The sequence below is a fragment of the Pseudophryne corroboree genome, chromosome 2 (assembly GCF_028390025.1).
Source record: "Pseudophryne corroboree isolate aPseCor3 chromosome 2, aPseCor3.hap2, whole genome shotgun sequence".
In the NCBI taxonomy this organism is placed as follows: domain Eukaryota; kingdom Metazoa; phylum Chordata; class Amphibia; order Anura; family Myobatrachidae; genus Pseudophryne; species Pseudophryne corroboree.
This window is the reverse complement of record NC_086445.1, coordinates 1,010,525,269-1,010,542,906: the sequence shown is the minus strand read 5'-3', so window position 1 is coordinate 1,010,542,906 and position 17,638 is coordinate 1,010,525,269. Positions and strand designations below refer to the sequence as shown.

General features: G+C 48.5%; 1 protein-coding gene across 3 annotated transcripts in view; it reads left to right on the top strand.

The window, feature by feature from the left end:
* DSCAM (DS cell adhesion molecule) overlaps positions 1-17,638 on the top strand; it is a 796,975-nt gene that overhangs the window by 688,256 nt on the left and 91,081 nt on the right. For all 3 annotated transcript variants that reach the window (XM_063956595.1, XM_063956594.1, XM_063956596.1), the window contains one exon: positions 4,042-4,332. In XM_063956595.1, the coding sequence (XP_063812665.1) occupies positions 4,042-4,332 (291 nt within the window). The remainder of the gene's footprint in view (positions 1-4,041; positions 4,333-17,638) is intronic.

The window sequence follows — 17,638 nt, the reverse complement described above, 5'->3', positions numbered from 1 at the left end:
CGGCACTGGGGGGGGGGGGGAAGTGGCAGCAGTTCCTCTTAATGACATGTACGCACTGCGGGTCACTTGCGCTGGCTGTGGTTTATTGTAGGTTACTGTTAGTTTGGCTCATCGGCATTGTGATTACCGGGGATGGAGGGGGCTGCGCATCTGCCTGTGTGTGCGATGGCATAGTTCAAAGCTGTATCTTATTTTCTATATAAATCACATTTCCTGGCTTATACATATTTATGTACCTTCAGTATAAACCTGCATACATTTACCTCGGTCAGAGTATGTGCTTGCCTCCAGTATCAATAAATCCAGTTCACCCTTCTTGGATTGTGTAGCTAGCTCAGGGCTCTGCAGGATTAGGATGAGAAACAGCCAAGTACTTCAGGCTATGTTTGTCTTCTGTGGTCTTTTGCATAAAGGGGCCTATTATCTTCTCCAGTAAATGGCGTCTCACACAACATCAGATTGTAGAGAATGTTTGGCCATGAGCTCTTCCACGTTCTTCACCGCTGTGCAGGCGAACAGAGAAGTCAGCCGGGCCGGGGCTTCCTGGCAGGGCCACACACACGTGTGTGTGTGTGTGTGTGTGTGTGTGTGTGTGTGTGTGTGTGTGTGTGTGTGTGTGTGTGTGTGTATATATATATATAATGTCCAAACTGAAGTCATAGCATGCGCAATACTGGATAGAGAGGACAGTCTTTCCGCACCACGGAAAAGACTGCCAGTGGGGATTCCCGTGAAAGGATTTTGCCTGCATAGCTGACAATCGCATCAATATTGGATGGAAATATTCAAGCCATTATCACGATTATTGATAAATAGGCCCCAGAGAGTGAGCTTTTAAAATCAATACTTTTTTTAACCAGTTTCTATCACTTATTCGGTTCAGTTAATTAAAGCTGGTTACGTTATCTTCATTCATTTATAACTGAACAAAATGTAAGTTACTCATATCAATTAGAAAATACAATTCAGGTGCATGAAAGGGAGGGAGCAGTCTAAGCTAGAAATACATTGTGATTAACCCCCGGTGTCCCCCAGCACATTGAGCTGTACCTGTACCAAGACATGAAAGACTATGGGTTGTATTCAGTGCTTGTCGGGTCCTTTCCGACAGAAAGGATCCGACAATGCAGTATTCAATTTGCGGCGATTTGGCCATTCTCGACAATGTCAGTACGACTTTTTTTAAAGTCGGATTGACATTGTCGGAAACGGGGGCTAAAACATGTCTGATTTGGCCGCGAATCTGACAAAGCACGTGGATCCGCAGCTAATCCGCCGATCCACGTGTTTTCCCACAAGTCGGAATTGCTGACCTGACGGAGAAACGGCAGCCCAATTGAATAGGTCGGAACACTGCCCGACCTAAAAAAGTCGTAAACTGCAGTCTTTCCGACAAGACGGCAGTTCCGAGTTGAATTGAATCCCCCCATGTATATATAATAGAAATCCAGAGGTCTTAGTTACGGGTGGTCTTCTGTTTGCCGGCGGTCTGGCTCCCGGCGCTCAGTATACCGGCGCCGGGAGCCCGACAGCCGGAATACCGACAATTATTTTCCCTCGTGGGGGTCCACGACCCCCATAGAGGGAGAATAAAATAGTGTGGCGCGCGTAGCGCGCCACCGTGCCCGTAGCGTGGCGAGCGCAGCGAGCCCGCAAGGGGCTCATTTGCGCTCGCCAAGCTGTCGGTAAGCCGGCGGTCGGGCTCCCGGCGCCGGGATGCTGGTCGCCGGGAGCCCGACCGCCGGCCAGCCGTAGTGAACCCCTTAGTTACATTCATTTGCAAATGCATGATAAGCATCCAGGCCCCGACAAGGCTCCTCCGATCATAGGCGTGCGCAGGACATTTTATTAGGGGGTGCACGAATAGAAGGGAGTGTTTAGCACCGCCTATTGGGCATGTCTAACACCACCTAATGGGCGTGTCTAGCACCACCTATGAGGCGTGTTACCACCACATATTGGCACTCAATGCAAACTAAATAATATAGAGAATTGATGTACAGATATTATATATATATATATATATATATATATAGATACATAGATATATAAAATCTGTTTAATATATGTTCAATTTGTATATTTTATTACCATAGATTATATCCTAATCTCTCGAAATATATATTGATATTGAATTTTAACTTGTCCTCCTCCAAGAGGAACGCTGTATTCTGTGGCGTTGGCACATGATGAGGAGAGAGAGTGTGGGTGGGAGCATGAGCGGCCATGCACGCGGCATGACATCATCACGACACATCCCACAGGTTAGAGGAACTGGGAGTAGGATTACGTCAGTGATACTGCACCATACAAATGAATGACAGCCAGACTGAGTGGTGGGGCTGGCGGGCGCAATGGGCGGGAGGACAGAAATGAGCACACTCGGCGATCGCTGATACTGCAGCAGCAGGTGTGTGTGAGGGGGTTACAGACATTAGGGGGTGCCTGTGCGCACCAGGAACCCCCCCTGCACACATCTATGCCTCCGATGCTGGTGGTCCCTAACTCTAGGTCTGGGCCCGAGGTGCAGAACCCCACAAACCGGCAAAGACCAGTTACCCCAGGGCAGCACAATGCGAGAAGGTAAAGTGTTAGTATGTGTTAATAAAAAGAAAGCAAAATCTATATACAAGATATATAGATAGATAGACAGATTTTGCTTTCTTTTATATATATATATATATATATATATATATATAGTCTTTCATAGCTTAGTACAGGTACAGTTCATTTATAATTGGAAATGTATAGAACAGTGTGCTAAAAATAGGCCCATTTCCTCCACCTGTATCTCTTGCATTAGGCAAAGTGGCCTTTAACATGAGCTACAAGAACTAAGCAGTGAAAATAGGAGATCGTTCCTCTCCTTATCTATTACATAGGGGAAACTGTGCAAGTTGAGATCCCCCTTTAACCTTTTTTTTGGGTAGGTAACATGTATCCATTTCTTAGGGAAAGTAACCCTTCTGAAGAAGCATGTAATTCTAAAGACTGACACTTAAAAACAGTGTTTGCAGCAAGCAGAGATATGTAGTCTGACAGCAGCGGCCCCTGCGTATCACAGTCTCAGGAAGCCATGAAGTAATGGAGCGTGACCGTTTCTCTTTATGATGCTGTGTTATATAAATATTAGGCACCTGGCTTGTGACACCACATGGGCAATTAACCAGGATTATTAAACCAGCAAGAAAATATAATCCCTTTTATTAAAGAGACTTTAGGATGTTTCCAGGTTAGTAGCACAGAAAGTAACTTTGCCCCTGAACAGACCGTGTGCCATGAAAGCCCTGCAGCAACTGTTGCTCATACACTTAGCAACCACCATAAAGCACATTTACCTCAGCATTGTTTTAGAGTATGTAAATTATCATTTGTACGCTAGTGTTAACTGGAGACCAACCTCTGTAGTACAGTAGTATTCAAAATGGTGTCCTTAGAAATGGTAAACGGTAAACCGGCCACGTACAGTCAGAAATGGTTGTTTTAAGGTCTAATCTAATCAACTAATCAAGTCTAGACTTCACAGGATGGCGTGCAGCCATGTGAAGCCCCGTTCTTCTCTGATAGAGACTCTTTTCACACAGGTTTCACACAGGGCTGCCATCAGAAATTGTGGGGCCCAGGACTGACCAGATAGGTAGGGCCTCCCTACCCCAAAAAATAAAAATATATAAAAAGAAATAAATATATACATAAAAAAAATATATGCACATACAAAGCAACACCAACCTCCTCTAGTATCTTTCAAAACTGTCTCCTTTGAGGCGGCGTGCCATTTTGGGAGGGACTTTTTCAATAGAGTTGCTGCGGACGGACGAGGCTGGGCCCGGGGCAGCTGTGCCCCCCAGTACCCCCCTGGTGGCGGCCCTGTTTTCACATATAACCACATTTGTCTTAACTAAGAATATAAAATACACATTTATTTTATTTATGTGTTTTGATACTTTCTAAACGATTTACCATTGCTTCTTTTCCAGCTATTGACAAATGCTTGTGTTTCCAATAGTGACAATTCTTGTAACATTTTATCTCTCCAACTAGAGCCCCAGTTTTCGAAAGAGCAAGATTTGTTTGCCAGTATTAACAGCACGCGAGTGAGGCTCAATCTCATTGGCTGGAATGACGGCGGGTGCCCTATCACATCGTTTAACCTGGAGTACCGGCCGTTTGGCACCACGGTGTGGACCCTGGCGCAGAGGACATCTCTGCCCAAGTCGTACATCGTGTATGACCTGCAGGAGGCAGTGTGGTACGAGCTGCAGATGAGAGTGTGCAACAGCGCCGGGTGTGCAGAGAAACAGGCCAACTTTGCAACCCTAAACTACGATGGCAGTAAGTAGCCAGTGGCCCGGGGGATTGTGTGCGCCGGCAGAAAACAGTTGGTTAAAGTCATGGCCATAGGGGGATTTTCATGTTCAGATGTGGCCACGTCTCGCTCCAATCATTCTCCCATCCGTTAATAGCAGAATGACGACTTTTATGAGTGACATATTTCTATGATGTAGTCTGAGCAGAGCACATATACCAAATTAAAGGTCTTGGTCCGTAGATGTGCAGAAAAACATTGGTGTTGTAATTGGCTTATTTCGTTTGAGTTAAACGTCCGCCTGCCATTCACAATGCATCACCATTGTGTTCTGGAAAATGTAACAATTGGTGAACTCTTCCTGTGCACCTGCTGAGTGACCTGGAACATATGACCTGCTTGGGTGGTCTGGAAACTGTGACAGTTATTTACAGCCACCTACTAAGCAGGGGTTTTTCTAAATTTGGCTCCTAAGGGGGTGAAAAGGGGTAAAACGTTCTGCCCAGCAAACCTTTGCCCAGTTGAAACTGGGCACATCCGCTAGTTATTTGTTAATGTTAATACATTTACATACATATATATAAAAAAAACTATACTGAGGCAAAATGGAAGAGATGTATATAAATCAGAATCTTAAACAATATTCATGAAATGATCATATACAATAAGGAACTAAAGTCCCAGTGAAGGCATGTAAACACTGACTGGATATAATGCGTTATAATCCACTGTAAACCCCATATATTACTTCTAAAGAGGTAAATGTTAGTGTAACAAAGTCTCTCTTACTGGTCTCCACAATTTAAAAAGTCTACATTGGTCCATGGTATGACTGACGATCAACACTTTTTGGCGTTTTCCCTATGACTTAACAATCGGGGTCCTACAGGAAAACGGTGGAATTCTTTCTCTCCTCTTAAATCTTTCTCTCTGCCCTCCAAACGCGTTTCATCTTAAAATAAGTCTTTTTAACAAATATTATATAATGCAGCTCAGATGGGGCCATGGATTGGCTTATAGGGCCAGCATCGTATAGAAATTTAAACCATGTGAATTAATTACCTGAAGCTAGTAAATAATAATTGTTAAAACCAGTCAGGCGGAAGTACAGTAAAAGGCCAATGAAACAACACTAGGATTGACCATTGATGATTAAAAATCATTGATGGTTTATGGTCAATGTTGAAATGTTTTGCCATTGATGGGGGAGAACCCAATGGTATTCCGCCATGGATTGTGCTATAGAACTGCCCAATGGTTCTTCCTCCACCCCCTTACAGAATGCAGAGGCACAGAGCATGCTCCGCCCACAACTTGTGCTAAACCCCAACCCCAGCTTCTGATTGTCCCTTGGGCCACTCAGTGAAAGTACAAGGAATGAACATGTCGTTTCTCCATCAATGGTAACCCTTGATGGTAGGCCCACCGATGGCCATCCCTATTGTTTAATTCACTAAAAGGAAACAAAACAAAAACACAATGCAAACATTCAATAAACCATCCAGTAGGATCATGGCAACTTTTTTTTTTCAAATTGGTTAACAAGGCCAACGAAACCGAATGACTTCCGCGAGTTATTTGCAGACAATATTAAGGTTGAACTAATGCACTGACCGTTGTAACCTCCCAGCAGTTCCTTCTGATGATGAGTCCTTCATCTACATATTTATTTCAGCTGGCGGCAAAACAACACTAAACATGCGCAAGCTGTGTTCCTGCTGCTTTTCCACCCAATCCATCATAACACAGAATTGTATTTTATAAATACAATTTAAAAGCCTCAAGTGGGAGCCTGTAATTGTATGTAACCTCAGGTGGTACTAGAGTCAGTGCGGAAACTTCCCTGGATTGCTAAGAAACAGTAAAATGTGCTTTGCTTAAATTCTATTCGGCTTTTCCTCTGACTGGTTTGAAATTTTCCCAAAGTCACGCAGAACAGTAAGATTTATGATGGTGATTACTTTGTTAGAGGCTGGGGCTGAACTAATGGAGATCAATGGCGCTGATACTGTACGAAGATAGATGCAGACTTCCGTGGGCTGGGAGATGGGAAAACTAAGCAGAACACAGGGTGTTGCAGCAGGCAGCATCGAAACAGCAGACAATTAGAATGGATTGAGCTGTTCCAGCCTCTCGCTGGTCCGAGCGTTTAAATATTTAGAGGGTTAGACCAGCCTGTATCAATCTGAGCTTTGGTACATTTACAGGAAGAGACCAACCTGTATTAGGGTATTAGATCATATACAGGGCCAGACCTGTTACAGTTGGAACATTAGGACATTGACAGTGATAGACAACCCGTTGCGGCATTGCTGTGAAACCGCAGCTGTTCTCACCGCTCTTCTGGCTGACACTTAGTAACAGAAGGTGGCGTTTTATATGGAGATGGAGCAGCACCTCTGAGACAGCGCCATGGAGGCTCCTGCAACATCCTTTTCTTCCCTGGACTGCCTCTCTCTCCCCAGCCGTAGTGTTCATTGTACTAAACCTCGGAGAGAGATAAAGTGGACGGGGATAAGTACCAGCCAATCAGCTGCTAACTGCCACGGTACAGGCTGTGTTGGAAAAATGACAGAAGCTGGTCGGTTTATCTCCGTCCACTTTATCTCTCTCCAACACATAGTACATTGACCCCTTAGTCCTCACCTGATTGGCTGCTGGGGGCTTAAATAACTGCCAGGCTGTTTTGCCTTTGCCGGTTATAGTTCCTGCATTGCTAGAAGCTAAAACATTGTTAATGTCTCCTGTTTCTCACTGCTGACTTTTCATTTTGGATCTTGTTACTCTCTCCTGTCCTAACTTTGGGCCATTTTTGACAACTCTCTTACCCTATTACTGTATAGTATATTTGTTATTGCCTGTCTCCCGTCATCCCAGACTATATATACACCTAATAGTTAGTTGCAGTGAACCCTGTCATCCGATAGGATGCCTTTGCAGTCTGTATGCAGTGCCAGTAGTGCAGCACAGATACTATACTGTTACCAGATAATACCCCTCTCAGACCGCCAGCAATAACACATGTTATTGCACATGAGCGCGCAACAGCCAGGGTTGATGTGGGGCCAATTGAAATAATCCGTGTCGATGCAACCCAGCACCCATTCACTGTATTGGAAGAGGCGGCACTTGGAGATTCTCTGATCTCCAAGTGCTGCCTCCGCACTCGTCATCGCTGACATCCAGGGCCGCCATCAGGGGTGTGCTGGGGGCACAGTTGTCCTGGGTCCGGCCTCTCTGACAGAGAGATGAGGGCCCGGGATGCCCACCTGCCCGCCCTTCGCCGTCCCCGCTGTTTTGCCGCTGTCCTCCGACCCTCCAGCATCTCTGTATTGAAAATGTCCCTCCCAAAATGGCCACCGCCACAGAGGAGACAGTTATTCAAGATACTAGAGGAGCCCTCTAGTATCTTGAATAACTGTCTCCACTAAGGCGGCGGCCATTTTGGGAGGGTTGTTTTCAATACAGCTGCAGGAGGACGGAGGAGAGCAGCAGAACAGCGGGGATGGAGGCGGGCAGGCAGCAGCATCAGCATCCCGGGCCCTCCTGACAGCAGCACATGTATGCATGCATGTGTGTGTATAGACTCACACTCACTCTCTCTCTCTCTCTCTCTCTCTCTCTCTCTCACTTCTAAGCTGACTCCTCCACAGTGGAAACAGTTAACGACCATAAATGGAATTTCTATAATGTGTCCAGATAATAAACTGCAGGTTCAAAATTAACATAAAACCAACCAACATAATACATATATAATTTTATAAATAGACTTTTTTTTTAATATAGGGTTCTCTGAAAAGAAAAAAAAATGAGGTGAGATCTGGAGGTGTCTAACTGTGAATTTAAAAAGTTCAACTAAAAAATAAAGTAAAAAAATATTCCTACCTTTAATACACAGGTTGAGACTTGACGGTGTGGCTTCGTGTCTACATATAAATTTTATTTCTGAATTTTTAAAATGTATATTTTTATTTAACTTTTTTTTTCCTGGGGAAGGGGGGGGGGGCAGTCCCGGGCCCAACAATTTCTGATGGCAGCCCTGCTGACGTCACCAACCCGGCAATATGCAAGGTTGGTGCCGCAGTCTGAAAGTGGTCTCAAGAGGGTCGCACCCATGGAGGAGCTGTGTACAAGTCCCGGATGCGACCCGATAATGCGGTCTCAAAAGAGTATATATATATAAAATTCTATATGTATTATGTTGGTTGGTTTTATGTTAATTTTGAACCTGCAGTTTATGGGTGCGACCCTCTTGAGACCACTTTCAGACTGCAGCCCCAACCTAGCATATTGCCGGGTTCAGGGTCGGTCTGGCCCACAGGGGTACCAGGGAAACCACCGGTAGGCCCCACTGCCTGAGGGCCCACTCCTTCCTCTAGGGATCAGGTTCCAGACTGTGCCCTTGTATTATACATGGTAGATATGTTGCATTACAATGCACTAAACTATTGTGTATTTCAAGCCTCTGTGGAGGCTAGCCACACCCCTAAGTATGGGCACCTATAACTGCATTCCCCCGGTGGGCCCTTCATGTCCCAGTCCGACACTGACCGGGTTGGTGACATCAGCAGGGCTGCCATCAGAAATTGTGGGGCCCGGGACTGACAAAATAGGCAGCTACCTGCAATCCTATATTTGTTACCTTTGGCTACCTGCCAGCTGCTGCCTGTTCCTGTACCACCTAGTTGCATCTTGCGTATTGGCTTAGTTTCCTGTCCATTATAAAACCAAGGCAGTACCTTGATGTGACGGTCCACTGTTATGCAAATGGCAGCAAAACGTTTATGCACAACGCCACAGATTCTTCCTATCGCTGACTGGTATTAGTCCAGAATCAATAAATCAGATCACAGAAGGCCAAATGTAAGATTAAACATTTTATGTCATTTAAGTTTAGTTTTGTAAATACAAAATTAACTTTTCAGTTTTGAAATATAAGAGGTCAAAACGTCATGTTTCTCTTTCCTTTTATCGCGCAAACCTGTAATAGAGGAAAGGCTTAGGGCGGCCATGGACAGGCTGGTCCTGACTGTAATATGGAGGCCTCACTGTGACGGCTGCTGCTCCATAACTGTCGTAGTTTATAGCTTCTTGCACTTGTAAAGGGTAGAATTAGTGACTGCAGCAGCAGAAAGTCAGGGAACGTCCTGGAGTGAGAGGCTTAGGGCTCAGACCAGAATGGTCCAGCGTAGACCAATCCCTTTCCAAGCCAGACCAAAACCAGCGTCCTTGGCGACCTAGATTAAGAACCTTAATGTAAAGCTTCAATACTAGGGATCTGCCCTCATCTGCATCATAAGTAAGTGAAGAAAAGCTGGGATCTCATGAAGCACTGACATAAGGGAGGGAGCCTGTCCTCTAACTGTGATGCCCATTACCCTATTTATACACTTCACTTATGATGCCATTTGCTTTTGTAGCCTAAATGAATATTACATTTACTGCGCTCCACCAGTAGAGTGTGCCTCTTTCCATGCTGTCACCTCATGCCTCAGCAATTTCCAATTTTGATAGGCTGCAATCTCATGAATATTGGTTCAGGCACCCACATTCTGAGTAATGACTGGGAACACATTTACATTGGCAGTCCTAGGTGACCAGTCACCAAGGAAGAATGGCCTCAGCCACCTGGTCCTCTGCAGTTCTACTCGCTCCTCTGCAACGCTTCACATTATAGGATGTAAATGGCCTGTCCTAAGCTGATGATGGCAGAGCAGCATATAGTACAAGACTGGAATAGTTAGCCAGCTGCGGCCCAGTAGCTATTATCTCTTCTTCTTCTTCGATCTGGGGTCCTCCGTGTGGAACACAACATTGCAATGCATCTCCATGAGCTGAATCTATTTGCATACTTAGTGCTTGGCCCTATTAGAGATGGTTCTAGGGCCTCTCTTATCCAATGATCTAATTAGAGTGGGGTATGTTTTTCTGTGGCCTCTGTTTTCCTGCCAGCTTCCTTCCGCTCCTCCATCCTCTATGTACTGGCAGAGGATGAGGCACAGATGGCGCTAGCTAGTGAACTATGGCTTTGCCTGGTGGGCTGTGACAGTATCGGCACCAATACACCACACAGCTATCAAAGGAAAGCAGACTGCAAGCGTGACGAGATCAGTGTTTGGGAATTATGACTAAAGTTAGAGTAGAACTTACCATTAAATTACTATGATGTGTTTTAGGGAAGAGTGAACAGTGCTGCTTTTCTGTATCATTTGTGTTTAGCATATGTGCACCCCCTTAATCCACTTTTTGTAGTGCAATCCTGCAGAATCTCTGTTGGCAGTTTGCAGGCTTACTGTTACTCATAAGGATGAGACGCGCCTTCCTACCACTTTTCCTTTAAGTAAGGAGCCATTATCATGTGGCTCCTTGCTGGTTAATCATAGACCCAGATTAGGGTAATGGAGGTGTGAGGTGTGGTGCCTCTGGACTGGCTGAGCTGGATGGCTTTAGTGCGGCATACATTTACATTCTATTAACACTTATCACTTACTAATTTCTTTAACACTATTTCTTCATTTTAATTACATCTCATTTTTGTATCACTTTCTCTATAGCTTCGGCTGCCTAACACTAATTCATTAACATTATAGTTTTTTTACTGGTATGCTGCCCTGATGCTGATTTTTGGGGTGCCACACCCTGCACCTAGATATAGTGCTAAAGACCCCAAATATACAGAGAGGCCTTGATGCGGCTTTGCGGCTTATTCATACATTTGCGCAAATACATGTAACCGAGATCTCTGAATTCTAAAATTGTGTGGGATTTAAATCTGGTTACTGTTATCATTCAGGGTGCTGGGGGAAACAAAATGCCTTTTTTTCTTGCTTAGAAATACTCTTCACTTTCAAACACCTGGGTGATATCACTAAGCTAATTGAGCATCTGCCACTATATATGTCCCTAAAATACTGCTCATTGGATCTGCAGCAAAGGTGTGTCCTCATACACATGCGTGAGTGGTCCACGCTGAGCAGTGTACCATAGCAAATTTTTGTTTCAATTTGCATCTTGTTCACACCGCAGATGCAGGGAAACACCACTCTATCTGTACCAAAGACGCCGGTCTGCGACTTTAACATCACAGGAATTAGTTTTACATATGTACAAGGCCGCAGATGAAGCACAGCGGAACTTGGTGTGATAAATAGCTGCAGCCGCTGCAACGTAGCACTTACTATGCAGATGCAGACTCAGACGCACACATATGTACAAGTGTCGCACATTTAAGTGATCAATGGAGTCTCGTGATGCGGTTTTGCCGGATCACATTGTGACGAAGACGCACGTTTCAGTGATAAACACGCTCAGCACAGTACAAAGTCTCCTTTCTCAGAGGACATGCACAAATCCGGTCGTTTTGAGTATTGCTATAGACTGTGCATACTGTATGCTGTATACTGTACTTTCTACATCAGGAAATCCTCTGCCTTAGAAGTCATGGCATTCATCAAATTTAGCTTAAAACAAATAAAAAAAATAATTTTGGGATTTGGCCTTAGAATGGCATGCAGTCGCTTTTCCAGCACGGGACGCTCCACTTCATCCGGCTCCTTTGATCTACTGTAATGTGTTCTGAACTGATGCAATTTACAAATAATGATGTAACAAAAAAGAGTAATATGCATGTAGACGTATAAGGAAAGCTTCAACAGCTCATGTTCTAAAAGGCATTTAATAACGTGTTAGGATAAAAGTCACCTTACAAAACCAATAAACATGAATAGCACCTTTTGCACTGGGCGCATTTTCTACAGAATAGACATATTGATATTGGTCAGGATGTTATGGGAGCCAAGTTTTGCGTCCGGGAAAAAGTTGGACAAACTCAGACATTATAATGTGCGACTTTCTCCCGGAACTCGGCCAATGTAATGGCACACTGTATGTCTTTTACGCTCCCGATGCAAATCGGATCAGACTTCTCACGGGATGTTTAGAACTTGAAGCATCAGACCAGGGGTGTATCTAGGGGTCCGAGCGCCCCTGGCAAAGTAAGGGTCTGGTGCCCCCACCCCACCCCCTACACACATTTGAAATAAGGTGCGAGTATTGGAAATGGGGCATGGTCTTGTGGGGGAAGGGCGTGGACACAATAGTACTTCCAATTCAAATTATGACACACAGTAGTGTCCCTGATTCACATTACACCGTACAGTAATGTCTCGTATTCACGTTACACCATCCCTCCCCCCTAACCCTAACCCACCTTTCCCACAGCCTGACCCTAACACCCCCCCCCCCAGCCTCTTCAGTGGTGCTTAACCCTAACCCACCCTTCCTAATCTCCCTCCCTGCAGCCTAACTCTCCCACCCTCACAGCCTAACCCTAACCCTCCCACACGGCTTGCCAGTGGAGACTTTGGCACCAACTCGATCCGGATTTTGGCATTCTGCATCGTTATATATGTTGGGATGCCAGCATCAGCATTCCGAGCAGTTTCTGGATGCTGGCGTCAGCTTTCCGACCGCCAGGATGCCAAACGCCTTAATGTCTCATATGTCACCCCTGCCTGAACTTCCTCCTTCCCTTACTTACCCCCTTGCACCTCTCATGCCCCCCGTTCCTCTTTAGCCCTGTAGTTTTCAGTCCCTCTTTCCATCTCTCAGTCTCACCCCTGCACCTCTTACTCCCTCCCTCTATCACCCATGTACCTCACTCTCTCCTTCCATCTCTCACATCACACCTGTACCTCACTCCCACCTTCCATCTCCCACACCTCTTCTTCACTCCCACCTTCCGTCTCCCCTGCACCTCGCTCCCACCTTCCATCTCCCCTGCACCTCGCTCCCACCTTCCATCTCTCACACCTCTTCTTCACTCCCACCTTCCGTCTCCCCTGCACCTCGCTCCCACCTTCCATCTCCCCTGCACCTCGCTCCCACCTTCCATCTCTCACACCTCTTCTTCACTCCCACCTTCCGTCTCCCCTGCACCTCGCTCCCACCTTCTATCTCCCCTACACCTCACTCCCACCTTCCATCTCTCGCACCTCTTCTTCACTCCCACCTTCCGTCTCCCCTGCACCTCGCTCCCACTTTCTATCTCCCCTGCACCTCACTCCCACCTTCCATGTCTCCCACCTGCACCTCGCTCCCACCTTCTGTCTCCCCTGCACCTCGCTCCCACCTTCCATCTCCCCTGCACCTCGCTCCCACCTTCCATCTCTCACATCTCTTCTTCACTCCCACCTTCCGTCTCCCCTGCACCTCGCTCCCACCTTCTATCTCTCACATCTCTTCACTCCCACCTTCCATCTCCCCTGCACCTCGCTCCCGCCTTCCGTCTCCCCTGTACCTCACTCCCACCTTCCATCTCTCACACCTCTTCTTCACTCCCACCTTCTGTCTCCCCAGCACCTCGCTCCCACCTTCTATCTCCCCTACACCTCACTCCCACCTTCCATCTCTCGCACCTCTTCTTCACTCCCACCTTCCGTCTCCCCTGCACCTCGCTCCCACTTTCTATCTCCCCTGCACCTCACTCCCACCTTCCATGTCTCCCACCTGCACCTCGCTCCCACCTTCCGTCTCCCCTGCACCTCGCTCCCACCTTCCATCTCCCCTGCACCTCGCTCCCACCTTCCATCTCTCACATCTCTTCTTCACTCCCACCTTCCGTCTCCCCTGCACCTCGCTCCCACCTTCTATCTCTCACATCTCTTCACTCCCACCTTCCATCTCCCCTGCACCTCGCTCCCACTTTCTATCTCCCCTACACCTCACTCCCACCTTCCATGTCTCACACCTGCACCTCGCTCCCACCTTCCATCTCCCCTGCACCTCGCTCTCACCTTCTGTCTCCCCTGTACCTCACTCCCACCTTCCATCTCTCACACCTCTTCTTCACTTCCACCTTCCATCTCCCCTGCACCTCGCTCCCGCCTTCCGTCTCCCCTGTACCTCACTCCCACCTTCCATCTCTCACACCTCTTCTTCACTCCCACCTTCCGTCTCCCCAGCACCTCGCTCCCACCTTCTATCTCCCCTACACCTCACTCCCACCTTCCATCTCTCGCACCTCTTCTTCACTCCCACCTTCCGTCTCCCCTGCACCTCGCTCCCACTTTCTATCTCCCCTGCACCTCACTCCCTCCTTCCATGTCTCCCACCTGCACCTCGCTCCCACCTTCCGTCTCCCCTGCACCTCGCTCCCACCTTCCATCTTCCCTGCACCTCGCTCCCACCTTCCATCTCTCACATCTCTTCTTCACTCCCACCTTCCATCTCCCCTGCACCTCGCTCCCACTTTCTATCTCCCCTACACCTCACTCCCACCTTCCATGTCTCACATCTGCACCTCGCTCCCACCTTCCATCTCCCCTGCACCTCGCTCTCACCTTCTGTCTCCCCTGTACCTCACTCCCACCTTCCATCTCTCACACCTCTTCTTCACTTCCACCTTCCATCTCCCCTGCACCTCGCTCCCGCCTTCCGTCTCCCCTGTACCTCACTCCCACCTTCCATCTCTCACACCTCTTCTTCACTCCCACCTTCCGTCTCCCCAGCACCTCGCTCCCACCTTCCGTCTCCCCTGTACCTCACTCCCACCTTCCATTTCTCAAACCTCGTTTTCACTCCCACCTTCCGTCTCCCCTGCACCTCGCTCCCACCTTCCATCTCCACTGCACCTCGCTCCCACCTTCCATCTCCCCTGCACCCCACTCCCACCTTCCATGTCTCACACCTGCACCTCGCTCCCACCTTCCATCTCCCCTGTACCTCACTCCCACCTTCCATCTCTCACACCTCTTCATCACTCCCACCTTCCGTCTCCCCAGCACCTCGCTCCCACCTTCTATCTCCCCTGCACCTCGCTCCCACCTTCCGTCTCCCCTGTACCTCACTCCCACCTTCCATTTCTCAAACCTCGTTTTCACTCCCACCTTCCGTCTCCCCTGCACCTCGCTCCCACTTTCTATCTCCCCTACACCTCACTCCCACCTTCCATGTCTCACACCTGCACCTCGCTCCCACCTTCCATCTCCCCTGCACCTCGCTCCCACCTTCCATCTCCCCTGCACCTCGCTCCCACCTTCCATCTCTCACATCTCTTCTTCACTCCCACCTTCTTTCTCCCCTACACCTCGCTCCCACCTTCCGTCTCCCCTACACCTCGCTCCCACCTTCCGTCTCCCCTACACCTCACTCCCACCTTCCATGTCTCACACTTGCACCTTGGTCCCAGCTTCCATCTCCCCTGCACCTCACTCCCACTTTCCATCTCTCACACCTGCACCTTGCTCCCTCAGATTATTTCCCGCTAGTCCAGGGATCCCCTTCCTCTCAGACACATTATCTCCCTTACACAGAATAGCCCCCTCCTCCCAATATAGAAGATTCCCCCATCCCCCTGAGACAGATCTCCCCCTATCAGGCAGTACAGCTCACACACAGAACCTTCTCCTGGTATGCGGTGTCCGCTTCCATTGGCAGGTTAGGAATCACGGCAGACAGTGTCACAATGGGAGCCGGGAAGAGATGGTACCCGCACATTGTGACTGCATAGTGTGTATTATGTGTAATTAGTCAGCAAGTGCTGGCCAGGGCTGGTTCTATATTAAATATTTGTGCAGTGTCTGACTAGGCATGTGGGGGGTGCCCAACATCAGGGTGTGCCTGTGCACACATGCCACCCACCGTGTGCATGCCTATGCCCCCTCGCCCATAGCAGAGCAATTAGCCCCCTGAACCCCACCTCCCCATGTGTCTCTGCCTCATGCCCTACCCCCTAATAGTAGTGTTATCAGCTGCTCCTACACCCCCATGTCTCCCCCCAATAACAGTGTCATATTCCCCTGTGCCCCCACTTTCCATAGTTCTCCCCCTCATAGCAGTGTCATTACACCCTTCCCCCACTCCCCATAGGCCTCCCACATAGCAGTGTCATTACCCCCTTCCACCACTCCCCATAGGTCTCCCACATAGCAGTGTCATTACCCCCTTCCCCCACTCCCCATAGGTCTCCCATCCCACATAGCAGTGTCATTACACCCTTCCCCCACTCCTCATAGGTCTCCCACTCCCACATAGCAGTGTCATTACCCCCTTCCCCCACTCCCCATAGGTCTCCCACATAGCAGTGTCATTACCCCCTTCCCCCACTCCCCATAGGTCTCCCACATAGCAGTGTCATTACCCCCTTCCCCCACTCTCCATAGGTCTCCCACATAGCAGTGTCATTACCCCCTTCCCCCACTCCCCATAGGTCTCCCACATAGCAGTGTCATTATCCCCTTCCCCCACTCCCCATAGGTCTCCCACATAGCAGTGTCATTACCCCCTTCCCCCACTCCCCATAGGTCTCCCACATAGCAGTGTCATTACCCCCTTCCCCCACTCTCCATAGGTCTCCCACATAGCAGTGTCATTACCCCCTTCCCCCACTCCCCATAGGTCTCCCACATAGCAGTGTCATTACCCCCTTCCCCCACTCTCCATAGGTCTCCCACATAGCAGTGTCATTACCCCCTTCCCCCACTCCCCATAGGTCTCCCACTCCCACATAGCAGTGTCATTACCCCCTTCCCCCACTCCCCATAGGTCTCCCACTCCCACATAGCAGTGTCATTACCCCCTTCCCCCACTCCCCATAGGTCTCCCACTCCCACATAGCAGTGTCATTACCCCCTTCCCCCACTCCCCATAGGTCTCCCACTCCCACATAGCAGTGTCATTACCCCCTTCCCCCACTCCCCATAGGTCTCCCACATAGCAGTGTCATTACCCCCTTCCCCCACTCCCCATAGGTCTCCCACATAGCAGTGTCATTACCCCCTTCCCCCACTCCCCATAGGTCTCCCACATAGCAGTGTCATTACCCCCTTCCCCCACTCCCCATAGGTCTCCCACATAGCAGTGTCATTACCCCCTTCCCCCACTCCTCATAGGTCTCCCACTCCACCATAGCAGTGTCATTACCCCCTTCCCCCACTCCCCATAGGTCTCCCACACAGCAGTGTCATTACCCCCTTCCCCCACTCCTCATAGGTCTCCCACTCCCACATAGCAGTGTCATTACCCCCTTCCCCCACTCCCCATAGGTCTCCCACATAGCAGTGTCATTACCCCCTTCCCCCACTCCCCATAGGTCTCCCACATAGCAGTGTCATTACCCCCTTCCCCCACTCCCCATAGGTCTCCCACATAGCAGTGTCATTACCCCCTTCCCCCACTCCTCATAGCTCTCCCACATAGCAGTGTCATTACCCCCTTCCCCCACTCCCCATAGCATACTTACCTACTTTGTAATTCTCCTCTCCGGGAGAAGCCCGGAGAGGAGACACTGCAGGTTTCTTCGGGGGGCGGGGCCGGACTGTGACATAACTAAGC